The sequence below is a fragment of the Miscanthus floridulus genome, chromosome 19, assembly GCF_019320115.1.
Source record: "Miscanthus floridulus cultivar M001 chromosome 19, ASM1932011v1, whole genome shotgun sequence".
Classification (NCBI taxonomy): Eukaryota; Viridiplantae; Streptophyta; class Magnoliopsida; order Poales; family Poaceae; genus Miscanthus; species Miscanthus floridulus.
In genome coordinates this window covers 43927578-43946798 of record NC_089598.1, presented here as the reverse complement: position 1 = coordinate 43946798, position 19221 = coordinate 43927578, and the positions used below count along the sequence as shown (strand labels likewise).

At 41.3% G+C, this 19221-nt stretch overlaps 2 protein-coding genes across 2 annotated transcripts; one reads left to right on the top strand and one right to left on the bottom strand.

The window, feature by feature from the left end:
- Nucleotides 1–2411: 2411 nt before the first annotated feature.
- Nucleotides 2412–3731, bottom strand: LOC136526732 (uncharacterized). The gene has a single exon (XM_066519316.1). It carries the CDS (start codon nt 3729–3731, stop codon nt 2412–2414), a length of 1320 nt encoding a protein of 439 aa, XP_066375413.1.
- An 8237-nt stretch (nt 3732–11968) lies between these two features.
- LOC136525953 (uncharacterized) lies at nt 11969–18604 on the top strand. The gene is made up of 5 exons (XM_066518765.1): nt 11969–11980; nt 12069–12113; nt 12193–12447; nt 12536–12566; nt 18399–18604. Exons 1-5 carry the CDS (start codon nt 11969–11971, stop codon nt 18602–18604), a joined length of 549 nt encoding a protein of 182 aa, XP_066374862.1.
- The last annotated feature ends 617 nt before the right edge of the window (nt 18605–19221 follow it).

The window sequence follows — 19221 nt, the reverse complement described above, 5'->3', positions numbered from 1 at the left end:
AAACAAATATGCCTTGTAATAAGTGCAACCTGAATAATTATTATTATATTTATGTATGTCAAAATTAGTGGCACTCAATTGTCCACATACTCTAAAAAAAAGCCTGATAATACCTGAAAGCCAGTTAGTCTAATTTGCTTCATCCGGTGGCAGTTCATCATCACCCATGTCAAAAGTATCTCGTGGCTTAAATCTTACCACAGAATTCCATCCTTCAGCTTTTGGGTGTTCAACATAAAAGACTTGCTCCACTTGTGAAGAAAAGACACAGGGATCATGCTCCAGTTTTTCCCCGGTGTGTATTTTCTTTGAAAAATTCACAAGTGGTAATCCAAACTCATCGTTTCGTAAACCAGCACGATGATGGACATCATACCAATCACATTTGAAAAGAACAACCTTGTAGTCAGTGTATGTCAGTTCTATTATATCTGTTAATCTGCCATAATAATTAACCCCATCTTCTGCAATGTTCACTACACCACTATTTTGTGTCGACCTTGCAGCCTCACGACTTAGTGTGTGGAACCTGAAACCATTAATAATATAGCCGCTGTATCTCACACCATGTCTGCTCGGTTTGGCAGCCAAAGCTCGAACTTTTTTAGTGATTCCTAGTCCATCACCTAGGATAACCTGTAGTGAAGAAATTAATTATTAGATCAATTCATTCTATTAGACTCCTCGCCTAATAAGCTATTTCAGTTGTACTACCTTCTGTTCCAACCAGTCAGGGAAGTGCTGGTCTATCAACTTATCGATGGAAGCCAGAGTCAAAGTAGTTGAAGGACACGATTTTCCTTTCTCCTCATCCACAAACTCTCTACAACAATGGATTATTTGTTATACAGTGATGGCTTCAACATAATAAAATTTTAAAATAGAGTCAAGAGAAATTATAGTACACACTTGCGGAATTCTTCAAGTTCATCGCAGTGTCGCAACACGTATCGATGTGCCTGAATAAGAAGCTGGCTATCAAAATGGCTTACAGTAGCTTTTCCAATTGGTTCTCCAGCACTCTCAAACATGTACATATCTTTCATATTGCCTGAAGGTTCGGGATTTCTAGCCGGTCTGTTAAAACGAGTATCTCCATCAAGAAATCTGGAACAAAATGTCATGCACTCCTCCATGCAATACCCTTCAGCAATCGAACCTTCTGGCTGAGCTCTGTTCTTCACAAGCGCTTTAAGCCGAACAAAAAATCTAAATGAAATCATGAACACTTGTTGTTAGTTGAAAAAATTATTGACAATAACCCTGCAAAATGTAATTACATACCTCTCCATGGGGTACATCCACCGGTAGTGAACGGGGCCACCAAGTCTAACTTCTTCTACCAAATGCACCATCAAGTGCACTGTCACAGTAAAAAATGATGGTAGAAAAATTTTCTCCATATTACAGAGTGTTACCACAATACTCTCTTGAAGGGTTTGTAGCTCATCAGTATCTATCACCTTCGAGCATAACTTCTTAAAGAAATTAGATATTCCAATAACTATTTCCATGACATCTTTGCTGGGGTAACAGGATCGGAGTGCCACTGGAAGGATGTCATGTAGTAAAACATGATTGTCGTGACTTTTTAGTCCAGTCAATGTACAATCTTTCATGTTAACACACCTAGAAATGTTTGATGCATAGCCATCAGGTGTTCTTAGGTTTTGGAATACTGAACAGAGAACCTCCTTTTTTTCTCTAGACATGGTAAAAGGTGCATCAGGCATAGTTTGCTTTCCTTCATTATCTACCACAGGATGAAGATTGTGTCGAATTCCAAGTTCCACTAAATCCAGTCGTGCTTTAAGACCATCCTTTGTTTTGGAAGGAATATCCATTAAAGTTCCAATTAAGTTGTCACATAGATTTTTCTCTAAGTGCATCACATCTAGATTGTGCCTTAGTTTGTTCTTTTCCTAGTATGGTAACTGAAAGAATATTGACCGCTTTTTCAACCAATCTTCTGGCTTCTTCTCCTTCTTGCCATTGTTCCCATCTTTCTGTTTCTTTTGTCCTCTTTTACGCTTGGATTTCTGATGGCTTTCATCACCTTGCTTTCCTTTCTTTTTTCCTTTGTTATTTCCCTTTGTATTCTTTGTTGTGAGGTCCTTTTTCCCTAAAACAAAAACTCTACCTTCTAACATTTTTAAAATAGAAGTACCACTCATTATTTCAGGAGCAAGTCCAACCTCTACCATGCCATCAAACTGGTTCTTTTGCCTTCGATATATGTGGTTCTGCGGGAGCCACCTACGATGTCCCATATAGCACATCTTTTTACCATTCTTCAGGTGAAATGATTTTGTTGCTGGACCACATGATGGGCATGCATATGTACCACTTGTGCTCCAGCCATATAGGTAAGCTAATGCAGGAAAATCATTTATAGTCCACAACAGTGCAGCTCACAGAGGAAATTTCTTTCGAGAAGAGGCATCACATGTTTGCACTCCTTTCCATAATTCTAAGAGCTCATCGATCAAGGGCTGTAAGTATATATCAACATCATTCCCTGGAGAATCCGGTCCAGGAATGATCATTGACAACAGTAAGGATGTTTGCTTCATGCAGATCCAAGGTGGCAAGTTGTAAGGAACCAGCATTACAGGCCATGTACTGTGCTTTGAACTCATATTCCCAAAAGGGTTAAATCCATCACTTGCAAGACCAAGGCGTACATTACGAGCATCTGCTGCAAATTTAGGATATCTACGATTAAAATCTTCCCAAGCTTCACCATCCGCTGGATGTCGCATTTTTCCGTCTTTTGTGCGTCCGTCCTCGTGCCATCTCATGTCGTCTGAAGTTTTGGTAGTTGAAAATAACCTTTGGAGCCTCGGTATCAATGGAAAATAGCGCAACACTTTCGCTGGTTTCTTTTTCTTCTTAGGTCTAATTGTAGAACCATTCTTCTTAAAATCTTTCCAGCGAGAGCTCTGGCACACATCACAAAAATCTTTCTTAGCTGAACTTCCTCGGAAAAGCATGCAATCTTTGGGGCAAGCATGTATTTTCACATAGTCAAGGCCTAAAGCACGGATGATTCTCTTCACTTGATAATATGTCTTAGGTAGGTCTACATGAGGAGGATATGAATCAGATAGCACACCTAGAAGTCTTGTAAATGATTCTTGTGTCCAGCCATTTAAGCATTTTAAGTGATATAAGTTTACCAAAAATGACAACTTAGAAAATTTACACCCAGGATATAAGCTTGTGTGTGCATCCTTCAAGTATCTTTCATATAGATTCTGTTCACTCTCCTTAGCATTGTCATCTGCAGGATGCACATCCTCAGCTACAGTTTGTTCCATATCTGCAAATCCTGATTCAACATCTACTACACCTTCAGACATACTTGGTAGTGACTCAAACATTTCATTCCTGAAAAAGGCAGCTTGAAGTAGTTCTTGCATGCCATCTTGTACTGCAGGAGCCCTTGAGACACCCGAAGTAGGCAAGTTTGTAGTGTCAGTTGGCACGTCAACAAATGCAAATTGTGGACTTTCATACATCTCTCCATGATGAACCCAGGTCGTATAACCTTGAATAATACCATCACATCTCAAATGTGTCCTGACTTCATCATGGCTATGGTTTAATCTGTTTTTGCATTTTTTGCAAGGACAAAGTATCTCGCTATCACGTGGAATGTCCCGGTAAGCGAAAGTCAAAAATTGCTCAACACCATCTTGATATGCAGTATCCTGTCTTGGCTTACTCATCCAACTTCGATCCATGACCCTCTAACAAGGAGTAAGAATGAAATGAAATCAATCAGTTTTTTTCTTTTGCAAGACATGTTTGAGTACGAAAAATAGTACTTGACTGGCAGCAACAAAATTAATTAAGATTATTAGTTTCTATGGTAGATGAACTAACTTCCTTAATTTGAGTACTCAAACTAACCATGATCGAGTCCAACTTGCTCAACCATGACTAAATGAAAACGATGACACAATTTCACATTAACACAAGGCATAAAAATATACAAAGTTTAGACATTTAGTAAAAAGAAAGCATATCTGAGGCAGATTAATATCAGTAGTGAATTAAACCATACAATATGAGTTTTGAGAGTCTGCAATTATTCCACTTTAGAAAAAAAGAAAGTCATGTAGAGAGTCTGCAATTGCAAGCTAAATGTCAAGGCACGAAGAGGTCGTGTGATGAGTTAGATGCCAATAGGGTGGCTCCAAATGTGCGTCCAGTGGGCTGCAAGAAAGCTTAGAAAATGAAAGGAGCAGCTAATGGGTCTGCAACTACAGTGGTTGAAGAACAACGGGAGAAACTAGTTAATGCTCAGTCAGAGATTACTGAAGTCATAAGTAACATGAAGGATTTCCAAGAACGCATCTCAAATCAGAAAGTGGAAGCTGCCAGTATTGTAATCAGACCACACAAATGTGGAATTTAGAGCCTGTGTTGTAATCAGACCACGTAAATGTAGAATTTAGAACCTTTTGAATTGTGCCATTTATGTGTTTTCTGTTAAAATGTGAACTGGCTGCCTGAGTGGGATTGATGGGTTTTTTCTGCTCATTCTGATGTCCTTTGCATGTGTGATGAGTTAGATGCCAACAGGGTGGCTCAAGACACACAGTGGAGTATAAGAACTAAACACATCAAAGTTGGACCAATACAGTGCATACAAGAGGCAATAATTGTCTTAGAAATAACAGGTACATATGAATCTCTTATAAATCTGTTCCATCTCGTGCATACACGAGGCAATAATTGTCTTAGAAAATAACTGGTACATATGAATATCTTACAACAGCTCTAATAAAAAGTTCATGAACACAAAGTCAGAACATGATATTGGTATGATGCCCATATCGTGCCCAAATATGTTCAACCAAATCCTTTTTTAGGTGAATGGATGGTTTGATCATGGATTTCAGCATATTTTTCAACCACTTTGGAGATTAATAAATCATGACTGTCAGTGTCGTCGCCATTGTCAACATGTCATCGAGGCATCGAATGTTTGATAAGTGAAGTGACCTTTATACTCTAAGCCATAGATCGATTAATAAATAATCTAATTTCATGGTTAATTCAATGTGACCCGACGGTATATAGGGCAAGAGCTGCAAGGAGGAAAAGAATGGAGGGGAACAAGTTCCTCAGTGCTCTCACCAGTTGTGCTCGGCACTTCGGCAGGGAGGGAGAGGGACTCGCGGGCACGGGTCCCTAAGCCGACGGCGCCGCGGCGGACTGCGGCCTTAGAGGCCCCGTCGCACGGGCACGGCCGCACGGGCCGCGGGTGCCTGGCGGCGGCCGGCCGGCAGAAGCGGCCAGCAGGGCGCAGCCGTGCAGGGATCAGGGGCCGGCTGGGCGGCCGGTGGTGGTGGAGGACGGGGACCGCCGGCCGCCGCCAGCGCCAGGAAAGGAGTCGCCGAGTCAGTGGAAGGAAGGAAGCGTCCTCCTTTTCTTTTTTTTACAGAGTGTTACTGTCATAGTTGGGCTGGGCCGCTCAGGACAGGGAGATTCGTCCTGGGTCGCAAATTCGGTCGCGCCTGCATGCGCCCTCGCCGGCCGCGCCTACGACGTGGTCTTCTCTCTTGGACGAGCTCTTTGTTTATTCTGTGAACCGACTCAACCATTGTGCTTATTGGGCTTGCATACGAATAATTTTGTTTTTTTAATTGGCTAAGGTTTTTTAATTTAAAAGACCATATAAAATTCAAATAATTCCAACCATAGATCGTACGAATTTTATAAGATTAAATCACGACATTATTCCAAATCAGGCAGCAGTGGAGAAGGAGCAAGTGGTGCAGCACGTCATCACCAACCTGTGCATGGGTCTGCAGGCGGATCAGCTTCACGGCATGGTGGTGAGCTCTCCTACTGTACAACTGCCCGAACTTACAGTTTCCATTGATGATCAGTCTAGCCGAGAGTTAAACAATAACAACTCTGAAAACAACTTTACACTGATTGACAGGTTCTTAGATACAATTTCGAAACCCATGGTGGCCATCAAGATGCTCATTGAGCAGGAAGCCAAGAAGCAGAAGACAAGCGCCATCCAGAAGAAGGCTGCCGTGGCTCCGGCCATGGAGGCTTAGGCGCTGGTCATGAGGGGATCAAGTAATCAGTGTTAACCCCTTCAGGCAAGGGGTTTAGGGCGATACGCCCTATGTATCGTAGGTTTCGTCGTATTAGTAGAGCCCTGTGTGGCTTCTTCGGGCCTGTCATGCCTGGGGAATACATAGCCAAAAGCGCCTATTGTGGTATTGACCCGGAAACACCGACACATCTTTGCAAGGACTGCACTTTCTCAAGGCAAGTTTGGTCCTTCATAAAGTGATGGTTCAGCCTATCGGTGATCGATAATGTCGGAATGACAGGATCCCTGTACAAATACTGGCGAAAGTGCATAATTAAGACAGATAAAGATCAGAGAAAGGCGTTTGATGGTATTATGATCTATTTTTGGTGGAATTTATGGAAGGAAAGGAATCGAAGAACATTTCAGAACAAGTCGCTGCAGCCTAGTCAGGTGGCACTCCTTTGCAAGGAAGATATAGAGCAATACTAGTTGGCAACAAGATTTCATGATGGACCACAACAGGAGTAGTTCTAGTATTTGTTGGTCACTGTTCGGTTGGTCTAGTTTTGCATTTTTTCGGCTTCAGGCTGTTTTTCTAGACTTTAAGTTGTCGGTGGGTATTTAGTAGGGTTGTCGGCCGGTGTGCCGTGGTGGCGGTGAGCTTGGTCTCCCGTTGTTTGTTGTAATTCTTTTTTCTTGTTCCTTTTTGCTCGTCTAATAAAAATCCTGCAAATCTCTTGCCGCATTTCTAAAAAAACATATTTTCTTGAAAATTTTTTTGCTATTTTTTTTGAAAATTATTTCAAAACAATATGAATATTGTTTCAGATTAAAACAAATTTGGTGGTACTTCCACATATATTCGTTAACATATATACAAACAATATTCCAAAAACATGAAACCTATTTTGTATGAACGTAATTTCGTATATACGATTGTACTTACATCGTATATGTACATATGCATTGACAAAAAAAAACTAAGTGTCAAATCATTGTCTTATGACAGTAACACTCTGTAAAAAAAAAGGAGGACGCTTCCTTCCTTCCACTGACTCAGCGTCTTTCCTGGCGCTGGCCCAGCCCATGACAGTAACACTCTGTAAAAAAAAAAGGAGGACGCTTCCTTCTTCCTTCCACTGACTCGGCGACTCCTTTCCTGGCGCTGGCGGCGGCGGCCGGCGGTCCCCGTCCTCCACCACCACCGGCCGCCCAGCCGGCCCCTGATCCCTGCACGGCTGCGCCCTGCTAGCCGCTTCTGCCGGCCGGCCGCCGCCAGGCACCCGCGGCCCGTGCGGCCGTGCCCGTGCGACGGGGCCTCTGAGGCCGCAGTCCGCCGCGGCGCCGTCGGCTTAGGGACCCGTGCCCACGAGTCCCTCTCCCTCCCTGCCGAAGTGCCGAGCACAACTGGTGAGAGCACTGAGGAACTTGTTCCCCTCCATTCTACGATTGTACTTACAATCGTATACAATCGTTTATAATTACAATCGGAATTTCGGAATTTCGTATGAACGTATTTTGTCTTGCCGCCTATTTTTTAGTGTACAATTGCAAAAACTTGCCGCGTAGTGGAGGGCTCGAACATTTTAATTTCGCGCCTAAATCACCCCCACGGCGTGAGATTACGGAAAAAACGCATCTATTAACCTCCCCCACTCCTTCCCGTCTCCACATTTGCGAGACCGCAGCACGCGTCAGTGCGGCACACCCGCACCCCAAATTCCTCGACGCCGACGCATCAACTGCCCAAGGCCTGGCCGCTCCTCGGACGGCGCAGGCCATCCGCCGGTCGTCGACTAGTCCTGATCTGCCATCGGTGAACCTCTCCCCTCCTGGCCTTCACCTGATCTCCACTCTCCAGCGCCTCCCAGACCGAGCGACCGGCCGGCCAGCAGCCATAGCCAGAGCCAGGGCTCCAGCTGCCCAGGCCGTCCCCGCCGCTCCTCTCTGCTATTCTGCTTCCGGCAGTCCAGCCTCTGCGAACGCGCATTCGTACCCCGACCGGCAGCCTGGGCGCGGTCGACCGTCCCGCCCCCGCGGTTCCCGGTGCCCCTACTGCCTGCTTCCTGCTGCAGTATTAGATTTTGTCTCTAAAATAAAGTACTGCAGATTCTCTGATTTTCACATCTTAAATAGTTGCCGTATGCATATTTTGATCCATGTCCTTTTTGTCTAGAACACATTTATTTATGATAGATCGAAACATGTACATGTGAATTTAGTAGAATTTCTTTCATGAACATAGGACTCAACCTCAGTTATGAGCTCTGAACAATTCTTATAAAAAAGACAATTTTATTTCTTATATGAAAACATATAACATTGTTTATGATTCTGTTTGTATTTTAGTGTTAAACGATTTTGTATAAAATTGATCTAAATTTACTCCATGAAACATCTATTAACTATATGTAATTATTTGGCTCTACGATTTCTCCGAATTTGTATGGAGTAGTTATTTGACTCCTGGATTTTGTATGGAGTAATTATTTGGCTCTATGACTTCTCTTTATTCGGTTTTGTCACTGTGTGAAAATCTAATGATCCCATTGTGTAGATTACTAGAGCGCAGTCAGCGCTACAAATTTATACTTATCCATCTCTCTTTTTCCTGTCAGAAAGATTCATGTTCTTCATTTCCCCCTCTGTATGTATGGTTCTCACTGTGTTGGTTCCGTGCGACATCTTATGAGTGCACTATGTGATTTACGATCAGCATTGAAACTTTTCTTGGTTATCTGTTTGTTGAGCAGCAAACTAAAACTGCTCTTTTGCAGTAGAAATCATGGCAAGAGGACCTCGATGATTAAGAAACTTGCACCTTGAAGCACAAGATGAAAGACATGAGCAACAGGAGCCTGATGATTTGGTAGATAATGAGATTGAGGAGAATTTACAAGGTCCTCCAGATGTTGACAATATATTAGCCCACATGCCAAACCGACGTGCAAGTCCAATCAAGATAATATGTAAGTTTGATTTTTGTTTTGGTGACACATCTAAATACAATGTCAAATAATATAATTTCATACATGTAGGGCCTAATGGACAGGTGCGACAAGTTTTAGGAGATTTTGGAGTCTCAGACTTATCAAAACTAAAAGGAGGAAAGGTAATTGTAGGGACCGATGAAAATGGTGTACCAAATGAAAGGTCAGCCTCTGTTCTTGGACAACACCTTGGTGATCTAGCACAAACACAAACATTTGCGCCATTACACATTCAAAGATGGGACAATGTTCTATTCAATAAACACAAGGAACTAATAATCATGGATGTTGAGGTAAATGTAATCTGTACAATGCTAGAAAAGTACACTATTGTTTGTTCCAATCATCAACTATTTACTTTTTCTTTGTACAGTCAAAATTTGTCTTTCCTAGACAAACGCTACAGCTTACAAGAGATTGGATCTTAAGAACTGTAAACAATAGGTGGCGAGCCTACAAATCTAAGTTGAAGAAAGAACATTTCAATCCTGAACAGAGATCTCTAGAACAAATTATACAAGGTAGACCAATAACTGTTAATGAACATCAGTGGAGACCTCTTGTTAGCTTTTGGTGTCAAGAAGCACATAAGGTGATATCTTTTTATCTAACATTTACAAGAAATTTGAAAGAAAGTAATGTAACATTTGTGCTTTACAATTTTGCTATGTTTACAGAAATTGTGTGCAACAAACTCTCGGTGTGCAAAAGAACAGAAGAATACGCACACAACGGGGAGGAAAAGCCATGCTAGACTGAAGAAAGAGATGGTGATATATATTCTAACTGTTGTTATGTGTAAAATTCAATGATCATGTAATAGAATTGATTGGATTCTCAATTTTAATATCTTGTGCAGGAAGATCGAAGGAAAGGAAAGGTTCATAGGATAGAATTATGGGACGCTGCTCATAAGAAAAAGAGTGGGAGATACAGCACCAACAAAGTGAAATTAGTAATGGTATATTTTTCTGCTACTTGTGGATTCGATTTGGAGTTATTGTTATGATTATGTGACCTTGCTATATGCTTATTTCGATAGGATGCATCATTTGAGGAATTAGAAAAAAGAAAAGAGCAGAACAATGGTAATCTTTCAGCTAATGATTTTAATGAGGTGTTCAACGAGATTGTTGCTAAACAATTAAAAGCACGTGGGTACTACGATGATAAGTACTGGAGTCAAGTGCAAGTTTCTAAAGGTATTACTCTTGTTACTGAAACTGAAGAAGAAAGAAGGTACCGTGACAAAGTGAATACAATGGACAATAAGATGCAATGCATGAGTGGTGCTATGAAACTTTGGCTTGCTTTTGTGTCACAAAAGTACCCAGATGATGATTTGCTAAAAAGAATGGAAAGAGCTCTACATGATGAAGTAAGCCTCCATGGGGTCCCTGTCTATGTCTCTCTCTCTTAGGAATGAGTTTATTCATATCTTGTAACTAAGCGTATGTTTTTTCATTTTTCTGTAGGTTGTTGATACTGAAATGGATGGTCAGACTGATACTGAGCAAGACTGTAGTGATGACGGTACCCATGGCGCATGTAGCGATGATGGTATTGAGATCGACAATGATAATGCGTACTCTCCAGAAAAATCTGTTCAGGTAACACTAACCTTTCTTCACCCTGCTTGTTTGTGATTCTACATTATTGTAGCTATGAGATGTAGCTACAGGAATTAGAAGGGAGCACAACCCTTATTTCTAATTTCTAAGCTACAATATACCATGTAAGTACATTCGAATGTCTTAAATTCTAAGGTTACAAATATGCAGGGGGCACATACCCAGAATTCTAGTCAAGTCAACAAGGATTGTTCCGTGCCAGAGTTACCACGTGAGCCAATGGTTGCAAAGGTATGTTAGAAATATACAAGGGGCAAGAAAATTAAGGTCTGCTCTTTTTGGTTGTCCACGTAGCTTCAACAGTGCTTACTGCTGATTGCTTCTCAGACAGCCTGCATTTGTGATTTTTCAGGGATAGTTCTTGCCAAACTCTGCTCACCGATCTGCTCTTAGAAAATAAAACCTTGCAGATTTCAATTCACAAAAACTAGAGACAAACCTGAAAACTAAAACCTTTCAGATTTGAACCACAGATCATAACTCTTTTATTATTTAGTGTAAAATGGTCTCACTGGATGCTTTGTCCTGAAAGAAAGCACAAAATAAATATTCCAAGGTATTTCTATTTTATGGTCACATGCAGCAACAATTATTTTGCTGTTATCCTTACTGCAGGCAAAAGAAAAACTGTCATAGCAAGTAAATAGGCATGTGACTAAAAGTAAATTTACTTAGCAAGTAAATATTCCATACTTGGCTTGTTCAGATAGGAAAGACTGGTGGGAGACTGCAGCTCATAAACACATTTGAAGGGAAATATGCTGCTTCCTTAGTTCCATCTAGTATGTATGATATTTTTTTGAAGGGGTCTTAATGTGAGATTTGGTTAACAATCTTGCTATAGCTCCCAAAATGAAGTTAAAAACAATAATCTGATTAAGAACTATTGTATGAGATGTGCTAACATTATGAACTATTCTAGTCATGTACATCTATTTGATTATCAAAATCCGAATTGAGTGCAAAATTGATACATGTCACATAATCCGAATTGAGTACATCTATTTGATTAACATCTATTTGTACAATCTTGCTATAGCTCCCAATATGAAGTACATCTATTTGATTAACATCTATTTGTACAATCAAAATCCGAATTGAGTACATCTATTTGATTAACATCTATTTGTACAATCTTGCTATAGCTCCCAATATGAAGTTAAACCATGTTACATGTCACAAAATTGATAGTGCAACTATGACTGCAGGTGGCACATATTGAGAATCAAGGTCATGCAGATAAGGGTTCTGAAGGTCTAACTTTTCCACGTGCTACCACAATGACCAATATTGTATGTCTATATTTTATATTATTGTAACACTTCAAAGTATGGCTGAACTTGCTAGATCAATGATATGGTTTGATTGTGTCTATTGCAGAGATCTCAAAGAATTGAAGCTCCTGCTTGTAATCAATCAGGATCGGTATGTGCTTGTTTCCTTTGTTTTGAAGCTAAATTAATTACAAGTTTGATGATCATGACTATGTTTTACAAAATGATAGAGCCAACTGGAAGTCTATCTTATTTCACTAAGAAACAATTATAAAATCGTGGCCAAAGGAAAGCTAGTGACTACTGATAGCACTCGAAGCATTGGTGGCACTGTGCTTGGAAAAGAATTTGTTGGGGTTTATGTTGAGACCCTTGAAAATAATGGCAATGGAAACAATGGAGATGAGATGTTACCTAGACCACTCTTTTCTATCAAAACTATGAAAGATGCTATTGGCTTTCTTGTTGCTTGGCCTCGTTCGCATGTAAGTTCTCTCTTATATTATCGATTTTTTTATTTTGTATTTCTAAAAAATATACTACATATCCCTCTAAACACATGTCTCATTGTAGGTTAAAAAACTTAAGAGTTCAACTCAAGCTGGTACAGCCTTGGTATCTTTCATTCTTGCTATATTGGTTTTATTAGAATTCATGTGTCAACTCAATCTTGTCTTATTTTGCAGCTTGATGGAACGTGTAACTTGATGTGCTTGGAAAGAGAAGCTACAAGTTTCAGAGTGAACAAGATAGACTTTAGATGTTAGTGAAAAATATAGATATTTGTATAATATTGCCACTTTTCCTATGCTTCTTTATGAATATGGTTTGCTTCTAAGAGTGCACTTTAATGGGTCATTAAACATTATCTTGTTTTGTAAAGACAGTGGATTTTTCAATGCAATGCCTTCATGATTCACTTCCTCATTATCTAGTCATTCCAATTCATGTGTGTCCAAATTTGTAGAAGTCTCTTTATTTCTAGTAAGAATGTGTAACTATAAATATGGCTATAATAAAAATATACACATTATAAAATGGATAAATATCTTTTTTTTAGATGACGTTATAAAACGTTACTATATGATGTTTCTATATTAGTAGATACGAAATATAAATGTGTGTAAAATTGTCTCTGTTTTCTTGAAACGCAAAATGATGTTACTAAACAATGCATCTATATTGTTAGACACGCAATATAAATGTATTACTTAAACGTCTCTATACTTCTTGATACACAATTTGATGTCATTACAAAACGTGACAACATTAGTACACACATAATATAAATATATCTATGAGAACGTCTCTACACTTTTTAACACACAATACAACATCATTACACACCGTTACTACATTAGTACACACATTATACGAATGTATCTATGAGAACGTCTCTAAATTTCTTAGCACATATGAAGCGCTGCTATATAACATAACTACACAAATAACCACGTTATACAAATGTATCTGTAAAAGTGTATCAATGTCCGTAGGCATGCAACAAACGTCTCTACAATACGTCTCTTTATCACCTTGACACGCTTAGAGAACTCGTCTCTACAAGTCCTGACACGGTCCATGCGAAGACGCTTCTAACACGCTTTATAAAACCATGCCTACAATCTTGTAGAGACGAAATAAAACGTGTCTATCGTATAAATAAAACGTCACTACAGGGGGTATTTCTAGTAGTGCTCTCAACAAGGCTACACTAAAGAGCTCCGCTAGGTGAAACTAATCTAGCAAGCAAGTCCTCAAAACTAGCTACACTAAAGAGCTAGCTACACAACTAGTTTGTAAGAATGTAAGAGAGTGAGTAGGGTGATTATACCACTGTGTAGAGGAATGAACCAATCACAAGATGAATACCAATCAATCACCGGGAGAAATCCAATCACACAATGACACACGATTTTTTTCCTGAGGTTCACGTGCTTGCTGGCACGCTAGTCCCCATTGTGTCGACCAACACTTGGTGGTTCGGTGGCTAATAGGTGTTTCATAAACTTAGTCCAATAAATGGATGCCACAAGAACCTACCCACAAGTGAGGTGACTCAATGACACAAGTAATCCACTAGAGTTACCTTTCGGTGCTCCACCGAGGAAAGCACAATACTCCTCACAATCACTGAGAGATGGCCACGAACAATCACCAACTCGTGTCGATGCTCCTCCGCTGCTCCAAGCCATCTAGGTGGCGGCAACCACCAAGAGTAACAAGAAATACATAGCCACAATGATCCCCAAGTGCCACTAGATGTAATTACTCAAGCAAATGCACTAGGAATCACTTCCAATCTCACTATGATGATGAATCAATAATGGAGATGAGTGAGAGGTGTTTGCTTAGGCTCATAAGGATGTCAAGTATGTCAAAGTGCCAAGAGGGTGAGCCCCAAGTCAGCCAAGAGCTATTTATAGAGCCCCTCAAACAAATAGAGTCATTGCTCTATGCAGACCTGACCGAACTCACCCTAGCATTCGGTCGACAGCATCCGATCATCCCAACCCATCCACGTGTCGCGCCTTTGAATTCTATGCGTCGATCTCCAATGGTCAAATCCACTCACGTACTTATGATAAGTAATGACCGGACCTGATGCCTGAACGATCGGACTCACCTACACAGAGCATAAGGTCATTTCCAGAGAGGTTCCAGAGCCGATAAATATTGACCGGATGTGTCCGGATAGAGGTGACATGACGTGCCTGGGCGTTCGGTCTTCACTTTGCTTTTCTACGCTTGCCCATGATGCTGACGCCAGCATACGTCAGCGTTAACCTGACACGGCCCCTGTGCGTCTGTTCATGTGTCCTCGCCTACATCCGATCACCACCTCGTGTTGTGCCTCCTCTGGACCAAGTGATAGGATGGACTGTCTGCGTTAGTTCCTAGCATCCAATCGACCTTGGCCTTCTCGGCCATGGGCTGATCCACTGACCGGACTCAGCCTGGCAGCGTTCGGTCAGGACAGAGCCAGTGTCTGATCCTCTGTTTTCGCCTCCTTTTCTTTTTCTACCTCCTCAATCGCTTCACCCTTGCTTTCAAGTTGCTAACAACAAAGTGTAGAACTTGTGTGCTTGTGTGTTAGCATTTTACAAGGGTCAATTGTCAGCACACTAGGTCCCTAAATACATATGTGAAAGTGCATCTAGCCCTTTAGTGGGTTTTGGATGATTGAATGACAATGTGATTCAAGGTCTAACCTATTTGCTAAGTGTGGACAGGTAATAGATTATCTCACATGTACTTAATGAAAGCCAAAATGATGTATTGTTGGAAACAATCTAGTTCAAACACAAGACAACAATGCAAATGGAATTCATGCAAAGTCTCATGTGACTACAGCTGCAGTTTTTGAGCTTCTTTGATGTATCTTGAGTTTGAGATAGATTGTATCATGTGAGAGATGAGACATATACTTATGCTTTATGGATGTATCATTTGAGACTCATGTGACAATATAATCTATCTTAGTGGTTTGTGGACTTGAGAAAATGTGTAATGAGTGCTATGTGTGACATACATGTGTTGTATTTATTTTCATAAGGACCATGCATGCTAGAATGAAAATGTTTGATGTGATGCTTTTATATTTATTCTTGTGTGATATAGCTTTTCATATGCATCACGGTTTTATTGTCATACACACTTGCACCCCACGGATGCAATGATTTAGGGGGAGTCTTCTATATGTTTTAGTATGTGCAATTGACACTTGAGGTCATTTTGTGAATTCTAGTCATAAGCACATATTAAGGGGGAGCCTCTCATAAATCATTGAACCTGAAAGCTTAAATGTTTATATCCTTTTGTAAGCTTTAATCAAGTTGTCATTAATCACCAAAAAGGGGGAGATTGAAAGTGCATCTAGCCCTTTAGTGGGTTTTGGATGATTGAATGACACATGATTCAAGGTCTAACCTGTTTGCTAAGTGTGGACATGTAATAGATTATCTCATAGGTACTTAATGAAAGCCAAAATAATGTATTGTTGGAAACAATCTAGTTCAAACACAAGACAACAATGCAAATGGAATTCATGAAAAGTCTTATTTATTGTGGGATTTCCATGTACTATGTGAAAGCAAGCTCAGTAAGAATTAATTAATGAGACATGAGGGATTGCATATGGAATGGTCTCATATTTGAAGCTTGCTAAATTGAAATGAAAAGGATAACAATACAAATGAATGGATGATTCAACACAAGATGTGACTTGATGGCTTGAGATGGTGAAGATAGCAAGGAAAGGCTTTGAGGTACTAAGCAAGGGTGAAGGGCAAGCGATGGCTTGGCGGCCAAAGAACCTAGCTAGGGTGAAGAAGGAAGTACTTGCATTTAGTTGAGGCACTAATCAAGCTATGATGGTCATGTTGATGTGGAGGATCAAATCACTATTGAAGTGTTTGATGAAAGTGACTTGATACATTTGGGATTATTCATATTTGATGAATGGAATCAAGTCAGTGCTCAAGATGGCTATGCTCTAGTGAAAAGATCAATATCAACATGTTGGCACCCTTACTTGATGAAGATTGAAAGAGACGGCATCAATTCAAAAGAGATCAACTCAAGCGGTATAAATTTGTTTTTCCTTTGATCTTGAGTTTAATACGTATGCCATACTATTAAGAGGGATGCATTATGTTGATAGATAATCATTCATAAGTGCTCATGCCAACCCATGTGAGTTTTGAGTGTTTGAGAGACAAAAGAGCTAATTTGTTTTTCGCTGGTCTGGCAATACCGGACGTGTCCGGTATTTGCCCAGCGACGACAAAATTATTGCTGTTCTCGGGTTGGTTTATCAGGAGTTCCGACGTGAGTCGGGAGTTCCGGCAATCGTTGGGAGTTCCAACACCTCGCATACTGTAACTTAGTTATCGTTGGCACAGTGCAAGTCATACCGGACGTGTCCGGTAAGCATACCGGACATGTCCGGTATTGTAGGCCAGAGCTCAATGGCTAGTTTTCAAATGAGCTGAGGGTCGGGTGTTTTCGACGTGAGTCGATAGCTCTGATGGTCGGGAGTTTTGGCATTCATCGGAAGTTCTGACACCTCGCATACTATAACTCAGTTACCATTGGTGCAGTGCAAGTCATACTGAACATGTCCAGTAAGCATACCGGACATGTCCGCTATTGCCCAACGGCTAGTTTTTTAGAGGGGCTATAAATACCACTTAGCCTCCACCTTTGGAGGTTGCTAATTTTGCTGATCCTCTAGTATGTTTTGAGCTTTGCCAACTCTCCCAAACCCTCTCTTAGTGAGTGTGTGATCCAAATTGCCAAATCCATTAGTGGGATTAGAGAAATTCAAAAAGAGAGCAATCCAACCACTTGAGCATTTGTGCATATTGTCAATCTCATGATTTGCATTTGTTACTCTTGGATTCTTTGATCCTAGATGGCTAGGCGTCATCGGAGAGCACCTGAGATATTGTGGTGCACCTCAGAAAGTTTGTAACGGTCGATTCCGCCGCCTCGAAATCAACTAGTGGAAGGAGGAAATGGAGTTGGAAAAGACTCCAGCTAGAGTGACCTTCGTGGTACCCTCTAGGACTGACCTTCGCTGGGTCGCCCACAGCCCCCTCAATGGAGAGTAGGACTCGAACGAGTCCGAACTTCGGTAAAATAAATATCGTGTCTCAATTCGCATTTCATTTGATATTTGTGTTGCTCTAGCTCTTGTGCAGGTTCTCTGTGTATCTTATCATCTCTAGTAGGTATCTGCAGTTTGGTTTGAAGATAGAAATCGAAACGAGCAAGTTTGGGGCTGTTCCACTGAAATCGTGTATACCGGACATGTCCGGTATACCTACCAGACACGTCTGGTATTTAATTCATGTGCCAAACTTAATTGCATTTTGATTTATGTAACATCTCGGGTGTTTAAATACTAAAACATGCCATATCATCATATGCATTGCACATCATTTTGGTATTAGTGAAAATTTTGATATGCATACACTAAAACAAGTTTACCTTTATGTTATATGTGTTGACTGGTGTGGTTTGAATCAAGTAAAAATCTTTGTGTTGCTTTGGAATTTCCGAAAACCCTGATTTTCAGTATTTAAATTCTACCCTAAAAACCTAATTCTAAATCTAAGCACATTTTGGGGTTGAGCCTAAAAGCAAAAGTGTAGAGCTTGTCAAGTTGTACAAAGTTTGTTTTTGGAGTTTTCAAAGTTGTTTTATAAAATTTGAAGTAATTTGAAAAGGCGTAAATTCTCAAAGTGTCCCCTTTTGATTTCAAACTTGCATTTCAAAATGTAGACCGAATTTGGGTATGGTTATAAAAGCAAAGTTGTAGAACTTTGAATTTGGAACAACTTTTATTTTTGGAGATTTTTGAGTTGCCACATAGATTTGGGAGTAATTTGGGATTCAAAATGAGTGGCAATTCTGTAATTTCGGTGAACAGTACCCGCGGACGACACCTCACCGCCGGCGCCCTTCCTTTGGCTTCCAGCCGCGCTCGTGGCCACATTTGGCTTCACGCTGGTGTGGAGAAGGCTCCTGCATGGCTTCTTCATTCTTCCTAGCCGCATTTTAAAGCCTTCGACGTCGCCGTGCTTCTCCGTTTTCTCTGCTCTGCTTTTCCCGTCGCCTCTGCCGCTGCTCCGTTGAGCTGTGTCATCGTCGTAGCGCATTCCCAGCCTCAGCAAAGCCTGTCATAGCTCCACCTGTTAATTGCGCACCTAGCTGACCCACCCTTGTAGCTTGACTTCGCCGGGAAACGTCGCTCGGTGCCTTTCTTCCCCGCGGCCAGCAGCGTCACCGGTGATCCCGCTTCACCGTGGCCGGAGCTCTGCTGTGAGCCTCTGCCCTTGCGAAGTGTTGCTCCATCTTCTCCATGTTGCCGTGGTGCTTTGTGCCTTGTTGCTTGATCATTTCGTCCACCGCAGCCACCGGAACATCGCCGTCGACGACAGCCTGCTCCGCCGTGTCTGCTCTGCTCGTCGACCCGCCTTTCTGTTGCTCCTCAGGTTCGGCCATCAACTCCAGCGTGTTTGGGGTGAGCTGCTATTTCTTCCCAAGCAGTTTGTTTAACCATTACCGGCCTTCCTTCGCCGATGTATCGTTGCCGCACCGCCGTGTCCGCCATGGCCGGCGTCGAGCTCGGTTTGAGCTGTGACTGGTGCAATTCGTGCCACTAATCGGTGCGTCTCGTCGTGGTGATCACGTTGGTACCCTCGCCGTCGCCGTTGATCTCACCGGCGGTGAGAAATCACTGGCCAATGCCC